The 26,693-nt window shown below is 52.7% G+C and overlaps 1 protein-coding gene across 3 annotated transcripts in view; it reads right to left on the reverse strand.

Annotated features, from left to right (window-relative positions):
* The window catches only part of ZMYM3 (zinc finger MYM-type containing 3), a 32,889-nt gene extending 16,123 nt beyond the window's left edge, over positions 1-16,766 (reverse strand). For 2 of the 3 annotated variants that reach the window (XM_074962827.1, XM_074962828.1), the window contains exons 1-12: positions 15,867-16,766; positions 14,310-14,353; positions 13,875-13,947; positions 12,912-13,203; positions 12,302-12,479; positions 11,600-11,812; positions 10,639-10,789; positions 10,162-10,277; positions 5,943-6,029; positions 5,421-5,571; positions 4,670-4,842; positions 4,088-4,253 (exon numbers count right to left, since the gene is read on the reverse strand). In XM_074962827.1, the coding sequence (XP_074818928.1) occupies positions 4,088-4,253; positions 4,670-4,842; positions 5,421-5,571; positions 5,943-6,029; positions 10,162-10,277; positions 10,639-10,789; positions 11,600-11,812; positions 12,302-12,479; positions 12,912-13,203; positions 13,875-13,947; positions 14,310-14,353; positions 15,867-16,749 (2,527 nt within the window). In that variant the 5' untranslated portion in view covers positions 16,750-16,766. The remainder of the gene's footprint in view (positions 1-4,087; positions 4,254-4,669; positions 4,843-5,420; positions 5,572-5,942; positions 6,030-10,161; positions 10,278-10,638; positions 10,790-11,599; positions 11,813-12,301; positions 12,480-12,911; positions 13,204-13,874; positions 13,948-14,309; positions 14,354-15,866) is intronic. The other variant, XM_074962829.1, reaches the window with a different exon arrangement.
* Between the last annotated feature and the right edge of the window lie 9,927 nt (positions 16,767-26,693).

Genomic DNA, 26,693 nt, shown 5'->3' on the forward strand with positions numbered 1-26,693 from the left:
GAGAGATGACCAGCAGGAGAATGGGGTGGGGGGAGGTATTTTTTCATGCTTTGTGTGTATAAAAAGATCTTCTACACTTTCCACAGTATGCATCCGATGAAGTGAGCTGTAGCTCACGAAAGCTTATGCTCAAATAAATTGGTTAGTCTCTGAGGTGCCACACGTACTCCTTTTCTTTTTGCGAATACAGACTAACACGGCTGTTACTCTGAGACCTGACTCAGGGATCCTGTCTGGCAGAGGTAATAGCAGGTCAGGACATCAGCCAGTCAGCTACTAACCATAGAGACGAATGGTCTCCCCAAGCCCCTCTCAGGAGTAGTTGTCAGCTCCTTCACCCGGGTCTGCCAGTGTGTCCAGAATTACCCAGCAGGCATTAGACTGTGAGCGCGGGTGGGCAGGGACTGCTGTACACGGTACTAATGAAGCCGGAGCAGCAATGCCATGCTCAGCTCTCCGTGCAGGCTTCAGCAGAGCCTCAACATGCTAAGGAGCAGGAGTCACAGCGGCACCTGTCCCCCACAGTGCACTCCTCCCTGAGGAGAGCAAGGAGCTGCCAATGGCCCAGCCCTGTCAGGCAACAGAAGGACTCATGGGACCAGCCCTTCTTGGGTGCTTGATCCACACAGATCTTCTCTCTCTTTAGGAAATACAGAGTGCTGCTGGGGAAATCCGAGCACAGCCCACTTGATGATTCCAGCTGGGGGGGGGGGGGGCGGCAAGTCCTGCCCCAAAAATCCTGCCACGGGGCTGGCAAGGGTCCCCAGCTGCAGAATCTGCAGGTCTCTCGGGGGACCTTCCACCTCTCAGCAGACAGGCAGCCAGCCCAGACAGAACGGAGCCCACAACGTGCCTGCCTCCAAGAAACCATGGCTGTCAGCAGGGAAGGCCAGGGCTGTGGGGCATGAGCTAGGCTGGGTGACAGGCATCTCTGCAGCGGAGCAATCAGAAGCCTACAGCAGCACCCCACCTGACCAAGGAGAAAGGACTCTCTGCATGTGGGGCTGGGAGCCTAGAAGGTCCCTCACAGAGCCCCACAAGCTAAGTGACCAATCTCCCATCTTCTGGGTCAGGTGCCCCTCTGAAGCACACTGGCTGGTTCTTGGGTTCCTCCTGCCATCACGTCAGGAGCTCTCAAAGCCCCCATTTGGGAAGACTGACATTCTGCGTAGGAATGTCTGGCTGGCCTGAGAGGGAGGAAGTGCAGTAGGGCCTCTTGGAGAGCCAATCCTTCCCAGTGAGAGATTGTCGACAGCTCTGGGACCCAGGTCTCCCCAACACCAGCCTGAGGCTCTGGTGCTCACACACAGAGACCTAGTCTGAAGAAGAGCAGTTGCAACCTGCAAATCGCTAAGCGGTTCCCAGGGCGTCATCTTTCCAGAAGCAGCCACAGGGTCACAGGGACGACAAGCTCCAGAAAGCCATGAAGCACAAGACCCTGAAAAGTGAACAGCCAGCGGCTGTGCCTGGGATTGATCAGGAATCAGGACTGTACAAGGCTCCAGGTCTGAACCAGGCATAGCTTCTGGTTTCTTACCACTTGTGGCCCTCCAGAGTTCTTCATCCCTTTGACCCTGCGGCCGCGTCTAGAGAGATGGCGCCATCTCCACAGCGCTGGGGAAGAGGGTGTTGGTCCCAACATGCTCCTTTGTGCTGTCACCTGAACCAGCTGGCAGAAACGCCTTTCCTGGTTTAGCCTGATTGGAGCTGAACCTGTACCGGGCCCAACCAGAATACACATCCTTGCAAGAGGAGCTCTTTCCTGCTGTCTCTCTGTGCTTTGGCAAGTCACTCTGAACCCATCAGTTCTGGGACAGGAATATCCCCCTCTAAACCTGGGATCCCCGGGGGAATCCTGCTGCAGACGTGAACTCTGTGGGCTGTTGATTGGAATCTAGTTAGTTACTGCACCCAGTTGGCTTCTGACCTACCCATTTCCTAAGACCTAGCACCTGCCCAGCTCAAATTGGGGATCAGGGGTGGCACGCAGCAGTAAGATCCTTCAAGCCTTTCACTTCCCATGTATGTACTGCTCTGTGCTGAGAAAACATCCTTGTAAAGTCCCAGTCTCCCTTCAGGAGGCTCCATGCCTGTTCTTGATCTCACATACAAATGGCCCTGCCATCAAAGGTGGGCAGCACTGGTTGCATTTCAGATGAGCCACCTATTTATCACTTTTGAAGGGGATAAAGCAGATCAGCTACACTGGTTGATGGGCTGGCTGATTACAGAGGGGAACTCTTACAGATCCCAGCAGTCTGCACTGCAGAAGCAATGGCCATGGAGTGTGAAACGGGTCCTTCCCTAGGACCCAGAGGGGGCGAATGGCTTGCTTGCCCAGGCGGCTCTTGTGTGGGTGCTCCAGAGGGCAGTGTTAGAGGCCCCCTCAGAGTACGCACCACCTCAAGGGCAAGGAAGGAGGTGGTGGGTTGCAGTGCCTTCAGCTGTGGAGGAGTCTATGTTACCATCAATGGACAGTGCAGCTATCAGCTTCCCCTGCGGCTAGGCGAGATCAGAGCATGGCAGAGACAATGCTGCTGAACTGGGAAATGGCAGGTGTAACACTCGCCCTCTGTCAGGGGAGCCTGACACATCTTTCCTGGCTGGATCCTCAGCTCCCAGATGTCTCAATACCACGAGGGGTCAACAGTGCTTTATCCAGATTTCTACAAGTTCCTGGCCCCTGGGGCCGCCAGGGTGGGTGATTCCAGCATGCAGTCCCTCCCGTCCCACTCCGATGTGCGGGGCCTTGCCCTTGCTCCTGGCCTTTGCTGCTCCAACATGCTTTAGGTGGGGTGACCTCTAGACAGCGCTCAGGGACTTCACTGGCTACAGAAAAGGCTGCCACTTATTGAGTGCTGCTTCTCACCAGGAGTACATGGAACAGCTCTGCTGTTAGCTGCTCTGCCATCCATCCGGTTTATGGTGCCAGTCCATTCCTGTCCCCTTCTCCTGGCAACAGAGCCTGGAGACTGGGGGCAGAGCCCTGGTCTCTGGAGCGTATTCCCCTCACCTCGGTACAGGTGAGCCAGGGATTTTCTCAGTGAGGAATATTTGCTCTTCTAAGAGTGTAGTGCTTGTGGGAGCAGGCTCAGGGTTTGGCAAAAGTCAGAGCTGTTGATGCTGGGTCTGTCTGAAGTTTAAGTCATTTGATCTCCCAGTATTGCAAAAGCACCACATGTCCTGGGCAGTGTACAAGCCTAAACCAAATCAACTGAGTAACACAGGAGGAGGTCCTGGGCCCAAGAAGAGCCAAGCAGAGCCAGGCTACATCTGTGTCCCCAGGACAGGGTTAGCTGTGTCCCCTCACGGTACCAATTGGCACCTGCCATCCAGGGAGATCCCAAGGCACTTTGCAATGTCCTACCGCTGATTTACACAAGTTAACTACAGGAAACGGGGCAACAGGCAGAGAGAATTCAGCCTCCAACTGGAACTGCTGGAACACAGCACAGGATTGTCCAGGACACTGGGGTTAGCAACCCCAGCACTCCCCACAACGGCCTGGGATTGCGGACACGCAGTAAGACTTCCATGCTGTGTCTCAATAACAGAGCAGGACGGCGTGCTCCGTTACTGGCTCACTGACTGAGGGAAGAGCCCACCGACAGCACCACCAGCACCACTTCCTGCAGCACCCTGGGTGCTCCTTGAAGGCCTCCCATCCAAGCACTGACCTGGTCCAATCCTGCTTAGTTTATGAGATCTGAGGAGGTCACAGCTCAGAGGTGGTGCGGGGCTGTAGGTGGATTATCAAGTCAAACCACGCTGTCCCTAACCCTGTAAATCAAGCTCCCAGCTGGCAACTTGAGGCTGGAGTCGCCCGTTAAATCCCTGAGCATCCTCACTAAGAGTGAGAGATACAGGCAACCTGCTGGCACCGGCTCCGCCCATCTGGGCCCTGTGTGTCATAGAACCACAGACGTTAGAGATGGAGAAGACCCAGTAGGTCCCACTCGGTCCATCCCCCCAGGGGCCAGTGCAGGATTGTTCCCTAGTGTCTCGTCCAGTCCCAGCACTGGAGCTTCCAGTTCTCCCTGTCTCTCGGGCTGAGCTCTGCTGGGCTCTCTCCCTCCTTCCTACTCACTGTTCAGCAGGCTCTCGGGCCCCTTCTGCGTGTCCAGGTTGGGCTGGTTCTGTTGATTGTAAAACCTCAGCAGACACTGCTGGTTGCAGAAGTGTTTGATTTGCCCCCGCCAGTGGATGGTTTCCAGCAGCTTCCCTTGACGTTTGCAGGCATGGCACCGAGCTGCCTAAAGCCCCAAGTGGTAGGAGACACAAACAACCAAGTAACTAACCACACCCACTCTGCGTGCAGAGAAAGAGGAACACTTGGCAAGATGCTGTGAGCTTCCCCACAGAAGTGCCCTGTCAGCAGCAGCCGTGCAAGCTTCTCCACAGCACTACTAGCTGTGGACTCCAGCAGTACGAACTTCCTCAGAGCAGTGCTCTGGCAAGATGGGCTAATAGCTTCCCCACAGCAGTGTCCCATCATTGCCAGTTGGGGACTCCAGCAACGGGAGCTCCCCACAGCAGGGCCAGCTGGGCACTCCAGCAGGGCCAGCTCGGCACTCCAGCAGGGCCAGCTCGGCACTCCAGCAGGGCCCAGTTCTCTGGATCAGTGCCCACACCAGCAATTCAGCACAAGGCTGCCAGTGCCGATACTGACCTTGAAGTACCATAGCAAGTATTTGCTCTTGCAGTCTTCACTACAGAAGTCCCAGGTGCTGCCCTCCAGCTGCTCGGTGACCGCCCGCTGGCAGGTCTGGGAACAGTAGGTGCAGGTGATGCAGCACAGACCCAGGTTCTTGGTAAAATCCTGTTTGTAAAGAAGCACACACCCTGCGGAGAAACAATAGGAGTGAAACCTTCCCAGGATGCACTGGGGGACTCCCTGTCCTGAACAAGACCAGAAGCCAGGTGTGTGGAGACACAACAGAGCACAATGTTGTCGGGAACAATCCTGCACTGGCCCCGGGGCTGGGACGACATGGGACCTCTGGGGATTTGCCATCTCTCACCTCTTTGCTCCTAGGAAGAGCGTAACTCCAAACAAACGCCTCCAGCCTCCTGTGTGCAGGAACTTGCCAGGCAGGACAAGGTCAGGCCAGGCCAGCCCAGGTGCAGGAGTGCAGATGTGTGATGACAGGAGGTGCAGAGCTGCCACCTGCTGTCTCTCACAACCCTCAGACAGAGAAAAGCAATGAGACAGCCCTCCCCAAGCTGACACTGGATGGCAAGGCCTCTTCCCAGGTGCTGGCAGCCAGGACTCCACCCCTGAATCAGCCTCCCTCCATTACAAGGCAAGGCCTTTGCCCTGGCACAACAGACTTCCCTCCATTCCACTACAAGGTCTCTCCTTTCCCCAAGCCATGGGGCTGGCAGCAGGCGCCTCCCTCTCCCGTGCTCTCTCCATATACCTTCACTGCAGAAGTTCTTCTCCACCCCAGAGAAGCGGATCTTCTCATGCAGCAGCTTCTCCTGCTTGCAGTGCTCACACTGGGACACTACCCCACGCAGCCGCTTGAAGTCCTCACAGCAGTCCTTGCAGCAGAACTGGTACACTTTGTCCTGCCAAAGAGACCGCTGCCTGGGTCAGCCAGCCTGGCCGGACAAGCCTAGGCTGGCTAGGAAAGCAGGAGCGGAATCATAGCGCTGGGTAGACAGAGTCACAACGTCCCCAGTGTAGGAACTGGGGCAAGGGGAACTTGCCCCAAACCCAGCCCAGCCTCTGCCCTGACCACCAGGAGAGCGTCTTCCATAGTCACCCCTACAGGGCTATGGCTGCCAGCTAACCTGGCCGAGAGGAGGCTGACCTGGGCTCTGCAACTCCTGCCCCCTCTTCAGAGCAGGGAAAGGTACCCGAGGAGGCTCTGCAACCCCTCTGGTTTGGGCCTCAGCCCCATGTACCCAGGGGCCAAGGCCCAGCTGTCTCTTCTCACCTGCCAGTCCAGAATCTCTGGCTTCCCGCTGAAGAGATTGTGACAATAATGACAGTTCAGGTGGATCCCGCCTTCGGGGCTGGTGCGCTGCAGGGAGAAAGGGAGAAAGTTAAAGGAGAAAGGACACATAGGGGGCAGATGTATCCACCGTGCCCACCAGCTGGAGCATTCCTGCCCAGCCCCACCACACTCACTGGCCAACGTATCCCCACCCACCTCTGCCTGACAGCACATTCTAAGGTCACTGAGCTTAAGGCCAGAAAGTGACCATTACAGCATCTGACCTCCTGATGGTGACAAGCCATTACATTCCACCCATTTCCCCTTGTATTGAGCCCTAGAACATGGGGTTATGTTGAAAGCAGATCTTCCAGAAAGGCATCCAGCCCTCATGTGCAGGCCTCAAGAGACGGAGAATCCACCACTTCATGGGGAGTTTGTGCCAATGGCTAGTCACCCTCCCTGAAACATTGGTGCTTTATTTCTTATCTGAATGTGTCTAGCTTTGGCTGCCAGCCACTGGTTCTCACTCTGCCTTTCTCTGCTAAATTAAAGAGCCCCAGAGTGCCCTGTATTTTCTCCCCAAGAAGGCATTCAGACACTGTGATCAACTCAACTCTCAAGCGTCTTTCTGACGAGCTAAACACATTGGCCTCTAAGTCTCTCCCTAGCATACGTTTTCTCCAGCCCTCAAATCCTTGTTCTGGCTCTGTTCTGCGCCCTCTCCAGTGTTTCAACACTTTTTAAGGTGTGGACACCAGAGCTGGATGCAGTCCAGGATCAGCCTCACCAACGCCTTATTCAGAGGTGATGTCCCCTCCCAGCTCCCCACTCACTATGTCCATTTACACAGCCAAGGGTCACGTTAACCCTTTGCCAGAACATCACACTGGGAGCTCCCACTCAGCTGCTTGTCTGCTATGACCCCTAAACCCTTCAGAGTCCCTGCTTTCCAGGATACAGCCCCCTCCCCAGCCCTTGGCATTTTTTGTTCCTAGATGCATAACTTGCATTTGGCTTTATTAAAACACATGTTGTTTAGAATCATAGAATATCAGGGTTGGAAGGGACCTCAGGAGGTCATCTAGTCCAACCCCCTGCTCAAAGCAGGACCAATCCCCAATCAAATCATCCCAGCCAAGGCTTTGTCAAGCCTGACCTTAAAAACTTCCACGGAAGGAGATTCTACCACCTCCCTAGGTAACGCATTCCAGTGTTTCACCACCCTCCTGGTGAAAAAGTTTTTCCTAATATCCAACCTAAACCTCCCCCACTGCAACTTGAGACCATTACTCCTTGTCCTGTCATCCGCTACCACTGAGAATAGTCTAGAACCATCCTCTCTGGAACCACCTCTCAGGTAGTTGAAAGCAGCTATCAAATCCCCCCTCATTCTTCTCTTCTGCAGACTAAACAATCCCAGTTCCCTCAGCCTCTCCTCATAAGTCATGTGTTCCAGACCCCTAATCATTTTTGTTGCCCTTCGCTGGACTCTCTCCAATTTATCCACATCCTTCTTGTAGTGTGGGGCCCAAAACTGGACACAGTACTCCAGATGAGGCCTCACCAATGTCGAATAGAGGGGAACAATCACGTCCCTCGATCTGCTCGCTATGCCCCTACTTATACATCCCAAAATGCCATTGGCCTTCTTGGCAACAAGGGCACACTGCTGACTCATATCCAGCTTCTCGTCCACTGTAACCCCTAGGTCCTTTTCCGCAGAACTGCTGCCTAGCCATTCGGTCCCTAGTCTGTACCGGTGCATGGGATTCTTCCGTCCTAAGTGCAGGACGCTGCACTTATCCTTATTGAACCTCATCAGGTTTCTTTTGGCCCAATCCTCCAATTTGTCTAGGTCCCTCTGTATCCTATCTCTGCCCTCCAGCGTATCTACCACTCCTCCCAGTTTAGTATCATCCGCAAATTTGCTGAGAGTGCAATCCACACCATCCTCCAGATCATTTATGAAGATATTGAACAAAACCGGCCCCAGGACCGACCCCTGGGGCACTCCACTTGACACCGGCTGCCAACTAGACATGGAGCCATTGATCACTACCCGTTGAGCCCGACAATCTAGCCAACTTTCTACCCACCTTATAGTACATTCATCCAGCCCATACTTCTTTAACTTGCGGACAAGAATATTGTGTTTAAATAGGCCCAACTTACCAATCAAACCACATCGCTCTGTATGCCTGCCTGTCCTCAACATCATTTACCACTGCCAAGCTTTGTGTCATCCACAAAGCTTATCAGCAATATTTTATATTTCCTTCTGGATCATTGATGAAAATGGTGAACACTGGGCCTAGAAGGCCAATCCCTGCGGGACCGCACTAGAAACATCCCCATTCAGTAATTCCCTGTTGACAGTTGCTTTTTGAGATCTGTCCATTAGCCATTCTTAATCCATTTCATGTGTGCTTACAACTACAATACCCACCTGCTGAAGTGAAGAAACAGATTGACAGAGCCAGAAGAGTACCCAGAAGTCTCCTACTACAGGACAGGCCCAACAAAGAAAACAACAGAACGCCACTAGCCGTCACCTTCAGCCCCCAACTAAAACCCCTCCAACGCATCATCAAGGATCTACAACCTATCCGGAAGGACGACCCATCACTCTCACAGATCTTGGGAGACAGGCCAGTCCTTGCTTACAGACAGCCCCCCAACCTGAAGCAAATACTCACCAGCAACCACACACCACACAACAGAACCACTAACCCAGGAACCTATCCTTGCGACAAAGCCCGTTGCCAACTGGGCCCACATATCTATTCAGGGGACACCATCATAGGGCCTAATCACATCAGCCACACTATCAGAGGCTCGTTCACCTGCATATCTACCAATGTGATTTATGCCGTCATGTGCCAGCAATGCCCCTCTCCCATGTACATTGGTCAAACTGGACAGTCTACGTAAAAGAATAAATGGACACAAATCAGATGTCAAGAATTATAACATTCAAAAACCAGTCGGAGAACACTTCAATCTCTCTGGTCACTCAATTACAGACCTAAAAGTGGCAATTCTTCAACAAAAAAAACTTCAAAAACAGACTCCAACAAGAGACTGCTGAATTGGAATTAATTTGCAAACTGGACACCATTACATTAGGCTTGAATGTGGATGGGTCATTACACAAAGTAAAACTATTTCCCCATGTTTATTTTCCACCCTCACACTGTTCCTCACATGTTCTTGTCAACTGCTGGAAATGGCCCACCTTGATTATCTCTACAAAAGGTTTTGGTTTGTTTGTTTTTCCTCTCCTGCTGGTAATAGCTCACCTTACCTGATCACTCTCCTTACAGTGTGTAGGTAACACCCATTGTTTCATGTTCTCTGTGTATATAAATCTCCCCACTGTATTTTCCACTGCATGCATCCGATGAAGTGAGCTGTAGCTCACGAAAGCTTATGCTCAAATAAATTGGTTAGTCTCTAAGGTGCCACAAGTACTCCTTTTCTTTTTGTGGATACAGACTAACACAGCTGCTACTCTGAAACCTGACTGATATCAGAGAGTGGTAATTTTTTTTAATCAACACGTTGCGTGTCACTATGACAAACCCCTTACTAAAGTCTAACTGTATTACATCTACACAGTTCTTTTTCATCAGCCAAACCAGGTTTGTTTGACAAGACCTATTTCCCAAAAACCATGATGACTGGCATGACTTACTTTCCCATCTTTTAACTCTGTATTGATTGATTCCTGTATTTGCTTTTCCATTATTTTGCCAGGGATTGATGGCAGGCTAACCAGCCTATAGTTACTCAGATCATCCTGCTTGTCCTTTTTGAACCATCGCATGACATTAGCTCTCTTCCAAGTCTTCTGGAATTTCCTCAGTATTCCAAGATTCACTAAAAATGCATGTCAGTGGGCCAGAGATCTCCAACTCTCTTAGGACTCTTGGTCCATATTATCTGGGGCTGCTGTTTCCTGGGACTCCTACAGGGAGGGCACACTGGGAAGTCCCAGCTGGGGCATAGGAGTTGCAGGGACTGTGTTTGCAAGTAACCCTGGTGCTGGCCCCACCCTCTGCTCTTAGGCTGGGTGCAAGACATAGCTGGTTGTAATTTACTCCTATGCCCCAGCTGGGACTCTCCAGTGTGCCCTCCTTGTTGGAGTCCCAGGAAGCAGCAGCCTCTGCTGGGAGAGGAGAGGGACCCCTCCCTGACAGGAAGCATGTTTCAATACCTGGAATTTGGTCCAGCAGCTGGGGCTGCAGAACTGGTACACAACCCGGTCAGTCTTGTTGTAATAGCAGGGCTCAGACAGGCTCTTTCTGCAGAAGCTGCAGGGCCTAGCGGGACCTAGCAAGACAGAGACAGTGATGGCAGCAGCATGGAAGGTGGGACTGGAGGGAGAGAATGGGCTGCACGTTCTTATCCCATTCTCTCCCGGTCTGTTATAGTGGACCTGGTACTCAGACACCCTGGTGCAACAATCCCAGGAGAACGGGGATGCTGGGCTTTGCCAGGGCAGAAATGCTGCCTCCGGGGACAGGGAGGTTGCAGCATCACTCCAGCTTGGTGCCCAGCCTGGGCTTACCTAGGGCAACGTCGGAGATCCCCGAACGTGTGACACCTCTCTCTCTGCGAGCTCCCCCTAAGCCTCACTCTTACAGCTCAGAGGTCAGCGACACAGGGCCCTTTGGGGCTGATGTTCTCTTACCAGTCAGACCCGACTGCTTCACTTTGTGAGAGGTGGTGCAGCAGATGGAGCAGAACAGGCCCATTTTGCCGCTCCGATCCACGTTGGGCAGCATGTCGAAGTTCTTACACAGCGTTTTGCACCACATGCAGGGGTACACGCGGGTATTCTTCTGCAAGCATAAAGCAGAGCGCAGCTACTGGAGAGCTCAGGCCTCTGCTTTCCTCCATCCCATGTCCTGGCTGGTCCCTAGCCCATCCTCACCCCATCTTACCAACTCTCCCTCCTCCGATCCCCTTCAATGGCCCCACAAGGCAGTTCTCCTACAGCAGGCTGACATGAACACACAACATGGACAACAAGCTTGCACTCTGTTCCGCCCTTGGGTCACAGGCCCTGGCAGCTGTTGGCAATGCCCGAGAGCAGGCCACGCTCCCCTCTACCATCTGAGAACCCACCTAGATCTCAGGCTAGCCTGGGGCACACAGACGCTTTGTAGGGACCCCATGGCTGGATGCAAGAGAGGCCACTCAGTGGGGGCATTGTCTAGTTCACTGAATCCTGCACAGCACAGCAGGATAGAACCAGCTCTGGGCTTTCTGGCCACCGCAAGGACCCAGCTCTGTGCCTTTGACAATCAGCCTCGCTAGGCAAGTGACCAGGAGCGCCAGCCCACTGGCCACAGCGCCAGGCCGACTGATCCAGCCAGCCCACTGGCCACAGCGCCAGGCCTAGGGAGCTGCAGTCCCAGAAGCAGCAGTAAGCTCAGTGCACCTCCACGAGTTTGCTTTGAAGAGAGCCTTTGGATCTCTTTTCTTAAGAAGCTTCCTGAGCGCTGGAGGAGCTGAGAGGGAGACTGCTTGGTGTTGCTGCTACTGCAGAGGGAGTGCCCTGCACTGAGCCAGGGGAAGGCTGGTAAAAGCCTCGGGAAAGGGAGATGGGTGCCCCCGGAGCCCCTCCCCATCTCCAGGAACCCGCTCACCTTCTTGTAGCTATTGAGGCAGGTGGAATTGCAGAAGCGTTTCTGCTGCCCCTCGTGGAAGAGGTACTCCAGTGGCAGCCCCTTGTTGTAGATGTAGAGGCCGCAGTTATCGCAGCAGTTGGTTTTCAGCCCCTTGGTGGCTCGGAATTTGGTGAAGCAGGCATCACTGCAGAGCCGGTGCACCACGTTCCCATTGCTGACCTCGTGCTGGACCTGCACACACACCGGCACCAGTCATTCCCTCAGAGGCAAGCACAGGCCCACCCGGCCATTCTGCAGGGGTCTGGCCCTCGAGCTGGCCTGTGTCTCTGGGCAGGAAGGGCCATTACTCTAGCAAACCCGTGCAGGCTGGCTCCCACTCCAGCAGGACAATGGAATGAGTGGCACGGGGAGCTGCAAGGGGCAGCATGGGGAGAGAGAGCAGAAGCTGCACCTCTGGGGCTGATGGGTGGAAAACAATGGACAAGGAGGAATCTGAAAACAAGCCCAAATCTGCACATGGGCCACAGCCTGAGCCCATAGGAGTCCCTGGAAGGTTCCCCAGGCCGACCCAGATACTGATAGGCTCAACCAACCGCTATAACTGCACGAGGCAGCTCACAAGCACCCGGAAAGGTGTGGGCAGTTGCATTAACCCCAGCTCCAGCGGACGGCTTCAAAGCTTCTTGGGCCAAACACTGGAGAGACCAGGGCTCTGCTTACCTCCCCAGGCTTGTGACAGACACTGCAGCGGCTGGTGTCCGAGGCCTCTGCAGGCTGAGGGGCTGGTCTCTGCTGCTGCGCCTCGTAGAGGGAGAGGCACACAGAGGTGCAGAACTCATGGAAAGAGCCACCTGAGCCAATCTGGGCCACAACAGAGTCCTTGGTGTTCCAGATCTCTCTGTGGAGCAGGAAGGGACTGGTTAGCGCAAGGGACACCCCCACTCCAGGACAAAGAGGGAGGGTGGGCCATAATGCAAGGGGCTCCAGGACAGGGGGAGGTGAGGGGGAGCAGAAAGTGCAGCTAGAGGGAGTGGAGTCCTGTGGTGGGGAAAGACAGGGTATCGGGGGGGAGGCCAGGAGTGTGAAGGGGGGCGAGGGAGCCGGATGGGGTAACATGGGGGGAGAGCAGACAAGGGATTCAGCAGGAAGGGAAGTGGGTTGGAGAGAGTGTGAGGGTGGGCGCGAGGGAAGGTAGGCGGAGGTAAGCAATACTGTGAAAGCAGGGCACATGGGTGAGGAAGGCAGAGTGAGATGGGGAGGAGGGTCGCTAGTCAGATGGAAGGTGGGGCGCGGGGGCAAGAGGGTGGGTAAGGCAGGAAGGGGCACACACTTTTTACAGAAGGTGCAGATCTTTTTGCCAGGTGGTTTCTTGGAGAAAGTGGTGAGACAGGAACTGGAGCAGAAGAGCTGAGGGAGCCCTTTGCGCTGGTAGGCAGTCTGGCCCTTCTGCAGTGGGGTCCGGCAGTTGGCACAAGTCATCTTGGTGACGGTGGAGCGCGCAGCCCGCTGAGCCATCTGTGTGCGCAAGGACATGCGGGTCGAGCGCCGGGTACGGAAAGGAACAAAGTCCTCATCGTTGGGATCATCCACCATAGCATCCGAGTCCTCGTCAGAGACTGGGACTGTAAGCAGGGAAAGGGAGAGACAGATTCCCCGTTAGGGACTGCAGCATAACCCCATGTCCAGACTCGGGACGGGACTTTCTGGAGTCCATTTCAGGGTGCAGGACCTGGAATTTCCTCAGCAGGGAGGAGTAAGGGACCTTGGAAAGCTGTAATGTGCTGGCAGGGGATGAAGCAGGAAACCCCCAGGCTCACTGAGCCTTGGGCACTGCTGTCTCCACACTCAAGGCACGATTCTTTCGGGCCAAGCAGCAAGTTCAAGTGCAAACAGAGCAGACTGAAGAAGTCTCTGCACGTTCCACCGTGCATTACAGAGAACAAGGCAGCACCCCCCAGCCCCTTCCCACAAGAGAGAAGGGAGCAGGTGGCACAGCCAGAGTGCAAGGGGCACAACTCCTCCGCACTCCTACAGGAAGGAGCAAGAGATGCCACAAGCACTTTTAGACTCTGCATCTCAGAGGCAAAGACTGGATGTTTTCCCCCAGGAAAGTCCCTACAATGAAACCTGCCTCCTGATCCCCAGATGGGGTGGGGAGAAAGGGACAGAGCTGCCCAGGGGATTGTGCTCCTGGCTGGGAAGGGGCCTCTCAGATGAGTGCTCAAACCGCCCCCCACCCTCTCCTCCTCCCCCCACTTAGAAATGGGCCGAGTGGCCAGCCTAGGTTACTTACTGCTCTCGGAGGAATTCACAGTTTCAGGCCTGGCTGCCTCTGATCTCCTGGCTCGTTCGCTTCTCTTCTGCTCCTGGAAGATACCCAGAGAACATTCAGACCAACCATCTTTTGGGGTGACCACAGACAGAAAGCCTTGGTCACTCCCAGGGCCCAGCCTCAGGGTTCTTCTTTCAAACTAACTGCAGATGGTTCAAGCTTTGCTGAAGCCCAGCCAAGGTCCTGACTGGGTTAAGCAGGGCAGGGGGGGCCGAGCTGGCTTACGAGAAAGGGGTTCTAGCCTGGCAAGTGGCAGGGAGCTAAGACTGAAGCCACCTGCACAGGACAGAGAAGGTGTCTGCCCCAGGAGACATGCACACTCCTTCCCATGCTCACTCAGAGGGGTGGCCTTCAAGTACTCTTGCAGACAGAGGCACTTATCTGAACTCTCCTCACCTTCTCAGTTGGCTGTTCACTTCCCTTCCCAGCCACGTCTTCTCCTGCAATGGAAATAGAGACGACACCTGAATCCCAGACCCCAATTCTCTCCAGAGCAGGGGAAAAGCTGCCTGCTCAGAGACAGCAGCCCTCTGCATAAACAGGAGGGGCTAGAAATCACAGGGAAGAAGACCAGCCCTTGCTCCTGCCTACACATGCACAGCAAGGCTTGATACCACAGAGTCACTTGGAGGAAGAACCACATACAAGGTGTGGTATCCACGGCCGGGAGCATGCCGCAGGGAACAGGCCTGCATGCAGAGCGGGAGAGAGAGACACTGGACAGCTGCAGCTGTCACTTCTACATTTTCGGAGCCAGCCTGCCGACCGAATCCTCTCTGTAAACACAGAACAGACTCAGCCTGTGAAGGGAGTGGGTAGGTCCAGGCCTTCCTCAGCCTGGTGTGAAGAGCAGGGCAGGAACCCTGCCTAATGGAGACATGCCCTGCCCACGCTGCTCCGCCCCTAGTGCCAAGGTAGCCTCAGACATTACCAACCAGCACCAGCATGGGCTCAATCCAGAGCGTTGGCTGGGGGACCAGTAGCCAACAGAAGCAAACTTCAAGCTACGGCAGCCAATGAGAGTGCTCATTTGCACCAGGGCCCTGACTGCCAGAGCTACTAATCCCTCCTGTGGGGGCCACTTCCCCAGCCCACCCAGTCAGCAGGAGAGGCTGGTTCACATGCAGAGGAGACCTAAGTTCCCCGTAAGCTGCGCAGCCACGCAGCAGCCTGCTTAGCACCGTGCAGGCGCTCAAGGAACCCACCCAAACACCTGCAGCGGCTGGGGACCGGCCGGGGGAGGGGGCCACTCCGCTGGCCCCAACTCTGCTGTGGCCTGGGTCTGCCGTGGCCGGGGCGGCACAGCCCCAGGCGCAGCCGGGGCACTCCTCCCTGGGCCCGAACCTAGTCCTGGACAGGGGGAGGGATGCCTATCCTGCAGCCCCAGCCCCTGAGCTGCCGTGACAGGGAGAGATACCTCTCCCCTCGAGCCCAGGTGCTGCTGCGAGGAGAAAGAGCTGGGGGGAGTCCTCTCTCTTTGCTGTAGCCCCGGAGCACCCTCCTGCACCCCAAAACCCTCATCCCTGGCCCCACCCCAGAGTCTGCACCCCCAGCCGAAGCCTCACCACCCCCCCCCCCGAACCATCTGCCCCAGCCCCAAGCCCCTCATCCCCAGCCCCACCCCAGAGCCGCACCCCCAGCCGGAGCCTCACCCCTCCACACCCCAACCCTCTGTTTCAGCCCTGAGCCCCCTCCCACACTCCAAACCCCTCGGCCCCACCCCCCACCACATGAATTTTGTTATGTGCACCATATGAAGGTCATGTGTCACACATCGCCTCCATATTGGTGTACATAACAGAATTCATTCTGCACATGCGTGGGAAAAATTTGAGGGAACACTGTCAGGAGACTCCAGGGTAAGACTAGAGCTGATCAGTCTCCGGTTTACTGGAGCAGAGACTGCCCACCACTCGTCATACAAGAACTTTGCCCCAGCATTGGAAGACCTACCTGGGGATGATGACCCTGTGGCCTCCTGTGCTTTCGGCATGTTCCTCTCTTGTCTGAGAGCATTACCACCATCCTCATCCCCCTCCTCAGCCTGGCTTTCGTCAGTGTGCTCAGGGGGCAGGGCAGGGCTCTGTTCTAGCCCCTCTTCTGCTGCTGGCTCCTCTTTTTGCACAGGGGAGCTTTTCCTTGGTGCCTTCAACCTTGTTTTCTTTGCCTGCTTAAGACTGGGCTGTGGTGGAACTGTTGGCAAACTTGAGAGCTGCGTTGTAAACTCCTCCATGGGTGGCGCACAGCTCAGCTCCCCTGCGCTAGGACTGGGCTGCAGGGGGGACTTTAGGGTGTTGCCATCACAAAGCACAGTAGTGGCTGCAGCACAATCATCTTTTAGGTCCCCAGAGTCATATTTTGGTTTATCTTCCCCTTCTTTCCAAGCTTCTGGCACAATGTCTTCCCTAGCCAGCCCAGAGGAGTCCCCATGCCCATCTGCAATGTCCTGGGAAGAATCTGCCTTGTACAGACCCTCCAAATCCCCTGGTTTATCTAGACCCATCAAGCCAGTGGCTTCATCCAAGTCATCTAAGACACCAGGTTTCTCCAGAACGTCCAAGACACTGGGTTTATTTGGATCAAGGTTGTTTGATTTGCTTAGATCAGCCAAACTGTCTGTTTTCACCAAAAGGTCTAAGTCCCCATCTGCAGTCACCTGCTTAGTCTCATCCCATTCCATCACAGGGGGCTGAAGACCTGACGCTTGCTGTGTAGAAGCTGTCTGGGAGCCCAGAAGATCTTCCCCAAACTCCATGTTGGCAGGGAGATCACCAATCAGTGGCTTATCAGGCAGAGAAAGGGGGTCCAAAGATCCAGGAAATTCACTGGAATCCATTTAGAAGCAGCAAACAACTGGGAATGAGAAAGAGCCAGAAAGTCAATGTTACGGTGTCTAAATACAGCATTACCCATTCTTCCAGGCTGCACCAGGAGATCCCTGCTGGGAATCTAGCACAGACCAGGAGACAAGTGACCCACCTCCACTTCTCACAGTATAACAGGGAATTACAAACTTCTGAAGCCAAAAAGCTGCCTTGAGCTCTGCCTGCCTGGGAATTTACCACGACATGCCTATGCTCCACCATGGCCAAGATGCAACTAAAGGGGTGAGTGAGTTTGTTTACAGCAGAGAAACACAGTGGGCTACTACAAAGGAACTGTTTCAATTCAGAGGACTATGTGTAGCTATTCAGCAATCTGTAATGCGGTAGTGGGATTGGTGCCCCACCGCCCCTTCAGTACTTCACCAGAGCCAGATGAGGGGGCAGGATGGGTCAGTTCTCAAACAGCTGCCCACATGTTACTATTTAAAGTGCCTTTCCTCCCAGCCAGTCCATCTCACCACCAGGAGCTGGCCCCTCCCCCACCCCCACTGTAGGAACCCCCTGCAATCTATGTAGCCCATGCCATGGAGACAGACTATCCACAAGAGCTGGGAGTCAAAAAACACAGGGAGACAAGGACACATCTCTGGGATCCCAGCTGTATAGGCGCAGGAGTTGCAGAGTGTTTGGTTTCTGCAGAAAGAAACCTTCGGGGGGGGGGGGGGGGAGTAAGGCAGGTTATAAGTCAAGACAGAAATAACCCTAAGAGGCTAAAAACCACTGACAAAACATAACGGAAAATCATAAACTAGTATCTTGGGGAATTACCCTGAAACTAGTACAGAGCAAGCTAGGCAGCAAGGATGCATCAATCTGTGCTACCCCTGCTGAAATGAGATCACTTCTGGGCTCCTAATTATGTGAGAGATTGAAAGTTGAAGTCTAAGGAGAGCCACAAACATGATCAAGGGCTGGAGGAGCTGAATTATGAGGCGAAACAGAGATACATATGCCTTTGCTAAACAAGGAAAACCACCACCAACTATATGACAGATGTAAAAACCAAAGAGGGAGAGGGATCCTGGGAAGTGCCCAGCTGGATCAAACTTATGGTCTACCCAGGGCAGAATTGTTTTTCTGATGCAGCAAGAACTGGACGCTTCAGAGGAAGGAGCAAGAACTCCACAAGAGCAGATGTAGGATAAAGCATCATTCTAATCCCTAAGAGTTATAAATTGGTCTAAGCCCTGAGGCAGGAGGTTTAATGTGCCTTCCAACATTTGTTACCAAACACTATTCTAACTCTGGACATTCTCAACCCTGTAGATGTCCACTTGCTTCTTAAATGGTCACTTTTTTGGTCTCAGTGACACCATGTGGCAGCAAGTCCCACTGACTAATTACAAATTGTGTGAAAATTTATTTCCTTTTCTCAGTTTTGAATCTGCCACCTTTTAATGTCATTAAAATGTCCCTCTGTTCTTCTGTCATGAGACAGGGATAACAGGAGTTCCTGATCTACCTTCTCTCGACCAGTCATTATTTTACAGACCTTTATCACGTCTCCTCTTTAAAGGTAACAATCCCTATTTTTTCCAATCTCTCTTCAGGGAAGCTGTAGCAGCTCCATCACTTGAGTCTCCTAAACCAGCCCCCAAATAGCGAGCACAGTGCTCCTCCTCAGCTTGCTCCCATCTGTAGTACCTCTGAGTCTCTTACCCCTGGGTCCTCTAAGTTCCTGTGGCCAGCACAAGACTCCTCCTCTCACCTGCGCCATAATACCACTTGGTGGTTGCTTCTATAGCTCTAGCACCTATGAGGAGGGAATTATTACAGTGTTTAGTCCAGCATCCTCTCTGGAGGAGCTGGGACCTGCCACACTAGTTGGCTGTGTAGAAGTCACCTCACAGCTCAGGTGAATAGAGCACATTTGGAGTTCATATGATCCGAGATGATTTTACTGTGAAGAGAAGATAGACCCCCCCCCCAAGCAGTCAACACCTCTTGAAAGGGCGTATTTCACTCCTGCCACACGCCCACACAGTCCAGAACAGACTACAAATAGGGTGCAGCAAGGATGAAGCCTCCAAAGAGTTTTCTATCTCAAAACAGATTTGCGATGCAAGATGAGGAAGGGTAGAGGGAGACTTGACCAGCTCCTTCTTCTCTTCCTGCCCACAGCAGGAAAGCCAGGTGTCACTCACGAGGCAGTTTATTTCGAACTAACACATAGGAAATACATGTGTGGAGCAGGAACAGACCTGGGGAAACTGTCTTCAGAAGGACAGGTAAGAGTCTGACTTTGCAGCCAGACATTGTAAACATTTTCAGTTATCGACTAAAATAAGAATAGCCAAATATCCTACTTCAGGGTGGCAGCTGAGAACTGCCTCCCTCAGGAAGGGAAAATGATTCACCTGGTACTCTACTTCTCTGAAGACATCATCTCACGCACCTGTCTCTTCAGCAAGAGACTAGCACAGCTCCCCTTGTCCCATTAGGACACCAGTAACAGAGCCATGCCCCCTACTACTTTTGCATGCTACCTCCTGTCAAATATAAATGCTGCCCTCCATCTGTTCCAGGCAGTTCCTCTGGTTGGATAGGAGGCAACGCTCCCAGGATGAGCCAGTTCAAGAACATAAAATCTAAGATGTGCCTCAGAGAAAGGAAAAGAGAAAAAAACAAGTGCAAGAGAAAAACCCCTCCATGAAGAAAAGGTCCAGAGCCTTAGGGGAGGTGAGAATGCTCCAGAGAGGAGATCTTCCAAGAAGTAGAACAAGTAAAATAATTTCTCCTTTTCTAACGATGCCCTCTACCAGGATTCCCACTTCTGGAGAGCAAGAAGTTAGTACACCGCAGCAGCGACCAGCAATAAGGTCAACAGCAGCCCAGTGAACAGGGAAGGGTTTCATTTGATGTACAAAGCAGAGGAGAAAGACACTTCTCAAATCCACAATTAGATGCAATGTACAAGCCTGCAGAATGAGCCACAGAGGCCAAACACACAGACAAGATTGGTCACTGTGTGAAAACAACACAAAGCTTCATTTGGTGGTGGGAAAGTTTGATCTCCTGTAATAGGGGCTAATCAGGCCTAGTTCACCAGTGTTAAAGAGCTTCTTCTCTAGGAAGCCCCCAGCTAGGGTTCCACTGGGCTGCAGCTCAGGTCCCTTGTTTGGGACAGCCAGAAACCAGTCCTCCTCAGTCCGTTGCTGTTCCTTGAGTTACTTTTACCTCTGTAGTCTTCCCCAGCTTCTTTGTCCTGCTCCTTCCTTTGCTGGGTTGGTTGGTTTGGCAGCTTTTCACCAGCCTGCTGAAGGAATACTCCTCCTGCAGCCCCCTCAGGGCAAGTCTACACTGCAAAATTAAGTTGACCCTAAGTTACATCAATGTACAGCTGCCACAGTAATTAAACTGCTTTTGCATGTCCACACCACACTCCTTGTGTCAGCGCCGTGCATCCTCACTACCAGAACTTGCACTGATGCAGAGAGCAGACACCGTGGGGAGCTATCTCACTATGCAACTTGCCACCATCTAGTGCAGGATGGTTTGGGAAGGGTTTGCAATGCCTCATGGGGGCAAATGAGTCATTAAGAGGCAACTGGGACCATGGTTTCAACATCCCATGATGCAGTTTTCTCCATCCCATAATTTTATCTGCATCCTATGATGTCTGTGCCTCTTTTCAAAAGCCCTGCAAATCCACGCATCCGCCATGTCTGTGAGAAGCATGGATCCTGCACAGGTCTGCACTATTATGTGAGCACAATGGCCCTGATCCTGCAGCATTTGCAGAGCCACCAGAGGAGCTGTAGGGAACAGGACAATTTCATGGAGGCTAGCTTGCTGTGGAACACAAACAATAGAAGGCTGTTGCTACCTTCACGGAGTAGCTGCAGATGGGGGAGCACCAGTTCTGGGCCTGAGAAACAAGCACTGACTGGTGGGATTGTATTGTTATGCAGGTATGGGATGAAGAGCAGTGGCTGTAGAATTTTTGGATGGGCAAAGCCACATTCCTGGAAGCGTGTGCAGAGCTTGCCCCAGCCCCCCGCTGCAGCAGCACCACAATGAGAGCTGCACGGACAGTGGAGAAGCAAGTGGCAATTGCTGTGTGGAAGATGGCAATGCGAGATTACTGACAGATCAGTAGCAATCTATTTGGAGTTGGGAAATCCACCATGGGGGTTGCTGTGATGCAAGTGTTCAGGGCCATTAATCGCATCCTGCTATGAGGGATTGAGACTCTGGGGGCAACGTGCAGGACAGGGATGGGGTTCCAAAACTGTGATAGGGTGGGGGGGATGATCCACATATCCCTATTTTGGCACAAGACATCAACAGAAAGGGCTACTTTTCTATGGTATTGCAAGTGCTGGTGGATCACCCGGGACACTTTGCTGATATCAACGCAAGATGGTCAGGGAAGGTGCATAACACACATTTTTAACACAGGCCTGTTCAGAAAGCTGCAAGCAGGGACTCTTTCCAGACCAGAGGGTTACCTTTGGGGATGTTGAAATGATAATAGTGATCCTGGGAAACCCAGCCTGCCCCTTACTCCTGTGGCTCACAAAGCTGTACACCAGCCACCTTGACAGCAGCAAGGAGCGCTTGAATGACAGGCTCAGCAGGTGCAGCATGACATGGAATTTACCTTTGGACATTTGAGAGGACACTGGCACTGTTTACTCATGAGATTACTCAATGAAAAAAAAATATCCCCGTGGGTATAGCTGCCTGCTGTGTGCTTCATAGTATCTGTGAAGCAAAGGGGGGAAAGTTTCTACTGGGGTGGAGATGGAACAGCTGTCTGCTGATTTTGAGCAGCCAGACCCCAGAGCTATAAGAAGAGCTCAACAGGGAGCTATGCAACCCAGGGAGGCTTTGAAAGACCATGTTAATAGTGAGCCACAGTGATGTGTGCTGCTGTATCTTGCTCTGCCCGGCATTGTTTGGGGTTTTTGCAGCCCCGTATGAACCTTGTAATGAGTGCTGTGTGTGTAGTACCAGAACACTGCAAATGCACCTATTGCTATTCTCTGGGAATGATGTCGCCCCAGCCATCATAGGTCGTGAGCTAATAAAAATGAATTAAGTTCCCATAAATAGACTTTTATTCCAAACGCCGCAAACAGACATATTTGTAACTGAATGAAACTTTATAAATACAGAGAAAAGAACCTTTGAAGAAGAAAGAACAGTCATTTCCATTTCACATACACACACACCAACTGTCTCTGTTGCAGGGTGAAGTGGTATGCGTAATGCACCACGTGGGAGGACAGGGGTGTGGAGAGGTGCCAGAATGCAGCTCTTTATGGGTTGCAGAGGGAGGCAAGCATGGGTCTGTTGAATCTGAAGATCAACAAGAGTCTTCAGCATGTTTGACACTTGAGAAGTGCTATCATCTCCTGCTGCACGTTTCTCTCTTTTTCCTGTGCTTTTCTCCTCTCCACTCTATCCCTGTCCATTCTATCCACAAGGGTGATCCTCTAAGCCCTGTTCTCGGTATCCAAAGCACTAGAGGCTTGCAGGATCTTTTGGAACACATCATCCCATGTCCTCTTCCTTCTCCTCCTCATGTGGCTCAGCTGGTGTGGATGGAGAGACCCTCAAGGCCACATTTCCAGCTGCAAAAGATGCAATGCACAAAGCTAGTATTGTGAGTTTGTTCGTAAGATAAATGGAAACTTGGCATACTGAACTCACTCCCCTTGATCCACACAAGTTACAACCACTACATTCTCACTTCTCCTTGGGATTCATAGAGCATGGGGCAGTCCCTTTACTTCTATTAGCTATTTCACTACCTCTTCTAGCATGATCAAAAAAAGAACAAATGAACAGACAATACCAAAGCAATATCAAAGCAAACTCCATACTTACCAGAGATTCCTTCCCCTGCATCAGGCTTGCTGGTGCTGGACAACAGAGACTGGCTTGACTGCTCCAGCATCAGAAAGGGGTCCTTGCTCACCACGCCACTGGATCCACCCTGGTCGCCTGTCCCCCATGCTCCTCCTTTTCCAACACCTCTTCCTCACTGTTCACTTCAGGGACCTGTTACTCCAGCTCCCCTGAAGTATCCAAGTGGTTCTTCTTGGCAGTGGTGGTGGGGTCTTCACCAAGAATGGCATGCAACAATTTGTAAAAGCAGCGTGCCTGCCGCTCTGCACCAGACACTATTTGCATCCCTTGCCTTCTAGTACGCCTGCCACAGCTCCTTGACTTTTACGTAGCACTGCTGCGGGTCCCTCTTATAGCCCTTCTCCCCCATGCCCCGAGCGATCTGCTCGTAGATATCAACATTTCTGCAGCTGGATCAGCACTATGCCCCCACAGCCTCTTCTCCCTACAGATATCAACCACTTTCGGTGTACTCCAGGAGGGAGCTTGTCTGCAGCATTGAGCAGGCATGGACATAAGCTAGGTGAGCTCTCCATGCCAAGCAAACAGGAAATGGAATTTCAAAAAAGTGTGGGGCTTTAAAAGAGGAGGGGTGTCTACCCGTGTACCTGGCCCCCGGGCAGTGGACTTCAAAAAGATGACCAGAGCGATCACAGTGGGGCACCTCCTAGAGGCCAATAAAGTCAACATAAGTAATGCATTGTCTATACTGACATCGCATCGACTTAACTGCTATACCTCTCGCAGAGGTGGTGTTATTAAGTCGGCATAGAGAGCGAGTCACTTTGGTGGGAGTGACATTTTAGTATAAAGAGAAAAGGAGTGGCCACTGAATGCATCCGATGAAGTGAGCTGTAGCTCACGAAAGCTTATGCTCAAATAAATTGGTTAGTCTCTAAGGTGCCACAAGTACTCCTTGTCTTTTTGCGGCTACAGACTAACACGGCTGCTACTCTGAAACCTGTCATTATTTTAGTGTAGACTCCTACAGAGTTATATCGACATAAGCTGCCTTGTGTCGACATAACTCTATACTGTCGACCAGGTGTGTACCTGCCTTGCAGCCTTTTTATCCTCACTGTTGCTGTGTAGTTACCATGCTCAGCCAGAGCTGATTTGAAGGCAGTTGCTTTGTTAACTCCCTGAACGCTGAGCCAGCATGGAGTATATAGGGGAGGTCTTGTGGCATCTATCTTGGGAACATGTTCTGGAACACAAGTCTGAAACGGGACTCCTTCCTGTAGGCCAGTCCAAATACAAACACCCTTGTAAATGCATGGGGACAGGATCGCGGATCAGCCTTGCTGATATCTACCATGGAAACATCCCTGAGGCAGGTCGTAGAGGCACCTGTGTCGAGGCATGCTGTCCAAGGCCCAGGGCCACCCCGGGGGGGTGCAGGGCCCAGGACATAGGCACCCAGTTTCTAATCTGCTGGTGGGTACTCCCCCCCCCACTCCACCCCTTCCCCCAAGGCCCCACCCGTTCCCCTCCCCCGAATGCACTGCACCCTCGCTCCTTTCCCCTCCCCCCCCAGCACCTCCTGATGCCACAAAACATCTGATCCACGGCAGGCAGTAGGCGCTGAGAGGGAGGGAGAGGCGCTGATCGGTGGGGCCCGCCAGCGAGCAGGAGGCACTGAGGGAGGTTCTGGGAGGGGGGCTCTTCCTCGTCTCCCCCCGCTTGCCTGCGGCTTGCCTCCTAACCCCGCTAACCCACCTCACTGTCCAAGGCCCCCCAAAGTGCAGGGCCCAGGGTGGTCGCCCCAATTTGGTGTACCCAAGGGACAGTTCTACCGAGGCCAGTCTTCTCGTTTCATGCAGTCAGGACCAGTGTTTCCTTTAATTTTTCTCACCCGTGTGCAGAATGAATTTTGATATGTGCATCAATATGGAGGTGATGTATGACACATGACCTTCATATTGGTGCACATAACAAAATTCATGTGGTGGGGGTGGGAGGGGGCTCCGGGCTCAGGCAGAGGGTTGGGGTGCATGGGTGTGAGGGCTCCGGCTGAGGATGTGGGCTCTGGGGTGCAGCCGTGGATGAGGGGTTTGGGGTGCAGGGGGGTGCTCTGGGGCTACGGCTAGTCCCTCCAGTTCTCTCTCTCCCCGCTGCAGCGCCAGGGCTGGGGCTGCAGGATAGGCGCCCCTTCCCTGGCCCCAGCAGGTCCAGGCCAGGGCTGGGTTTGGGCCGGGGAGGGGGCACCCCAGCTGCACCTGGGCCCAGGACTCTGGGCCATGCCCCCATGCCAAGCTGTGCCTGGGGGCGGGGTGGGCCTACCACGCTGCCCGGGCCACGCCTGGGGGCACGCCGGGCCGCAGCAGAGTTGGGGCTGGCAGAGGGGCGCCCTCCCTGAGCCGGTCCCTGGGCAGGTTCCCTGAGCGCCTGTGCAGTGCTAAACAGGCTGCTGTGCGGCTTACAGGGAACTTAGGTCAGGACACCGTAACATGAAAGGCAGTAAGGCATCCGCTCAGACAGTATCTTCCTGTGAACAACACCGCCCCGTATATTGGTGTCCAAAGGAACAAAGAACTCGTTGGACTACCTAAGAACAACTAAAGGACATAAGCATTTGGAAAAAGGCTTCATTGGGGTGAGCATGTGGGCGAGGGAAACCTGTTAGGCCAACAGGCTACTGAAGTGGAACTCCACCACCACAAAAAAGGTTCTAAGCCCAGAGCACCACCCTATCCTTGTAAAACCTGAAATAATGTGCACCAGCCACTGGGGCATGACTTCAGTCAGCGTTCACTTTCATTAGCTTTGTCAGGACCGCACCGATACCACTTGGAATAAGGTTTTTAGTGGACGGTTTGAAGAGCAATAAGCCCGGCATAAGGCTGATATGGAGCTACAAAGAGTGCCTGACTGTGACGGTTCATGGGAGGCTCAAACAGTTGCCCAATGTACCTGGATGGAGTTAGTCTTTAGGTTGGACTCAGGCAGATGTATGGGGGAAAGTAAGGGGTCTCTTTGCACCTCATTGCAAACTTTTTCCACTTGGAGTTGTAGGTCTTTCTGCTGCTAGGTGGCTTTCAAGAGGCCACAAGTTGCCTGCTTAGAGACTCCATGACTACAGATCTCTGCCTTGCCAGGAGCCATGCTCCTGTGATGGTTCTGAGCGATGCTCTGAAAGCCAGATTCTCAGCCCAAGGATCAGCTTTGGCTGTCTGCAACAGGGCAATGAACCATACCTATCTGGGATGGCAGAGGGCTTTTGGGATCATTGAGCATCTCTCTCTCCTGGACTTTGCCAGAAGCTCTCCTTTCATAGGGCTGCCCAGGAGGCGTCCCTTTATAACGTGGGATTTTCTTAGTGCCATGAGCAGGACACTAGAGGCTTATTATTCATGGGAGTGCTGAAGTGATCTGCCTTTGGTACCCCCCTCCCATGGGGGAGATCTAATCCACAGGCAACTCACGAGGATCTACCACAGATCTGTTTACAATCACATCTTCCTTCCTTCAGTCCTTAGTGGAACAAAGGATCTGGTCCAAGAGGTGAATATACAGCAGAACCTCAGAGTTACGAACATCTCAGGAATGGAGGTTGTTTGTAACTCTGAAATGTTCATAACTCTGAACAAAACGTTATGATTGTTCTTTCAAAAGTTTACAACTGACAATTGACTTAATGCAGCTTTCAGAATTTACTATGTAGAAGAAAAATGCTGCTTTTAACAATCTTAATGTACATGAAACAAGCACAGAAACTGTTTCCTTACATTGTCAAATATATATATTTTTTTAAACTTTTTTTTTTTTAGTAGTTTATATTTAACACAGTACTGTACTTGCCTTTTTTTTTTGGTCTCTGCTGCTGCCTGATTGCATATTTATGGTTCCAAATGAGGTGTGTGGTTGGTGGATCAGTTCGTAACTCTGATGTTCAACTCTGAACTGCCCGGTAATAGCGACCATAATGTAACTAAATTTAACATGCTTGTGAGGGGGAAATGCCCAAAGAAACCCGCCACAGTCGCATTTAACTTCAAAGGGGGAAACTACACAAAAGTGAGGAAGCTAGCCGAGCAGA

Source organism: Natator depressus, chromosome 9 (assembly GCF_965152275.1).
Source record: "Natator depressus isolate rNatDep1 chromosome 9, rNatDep2.hap1, whole genome shotgun sequence".
NCBI lineage: Eukaryota > Metazoa > Chordata > Testudines > Cheloniidae > Natator > Natator depressus.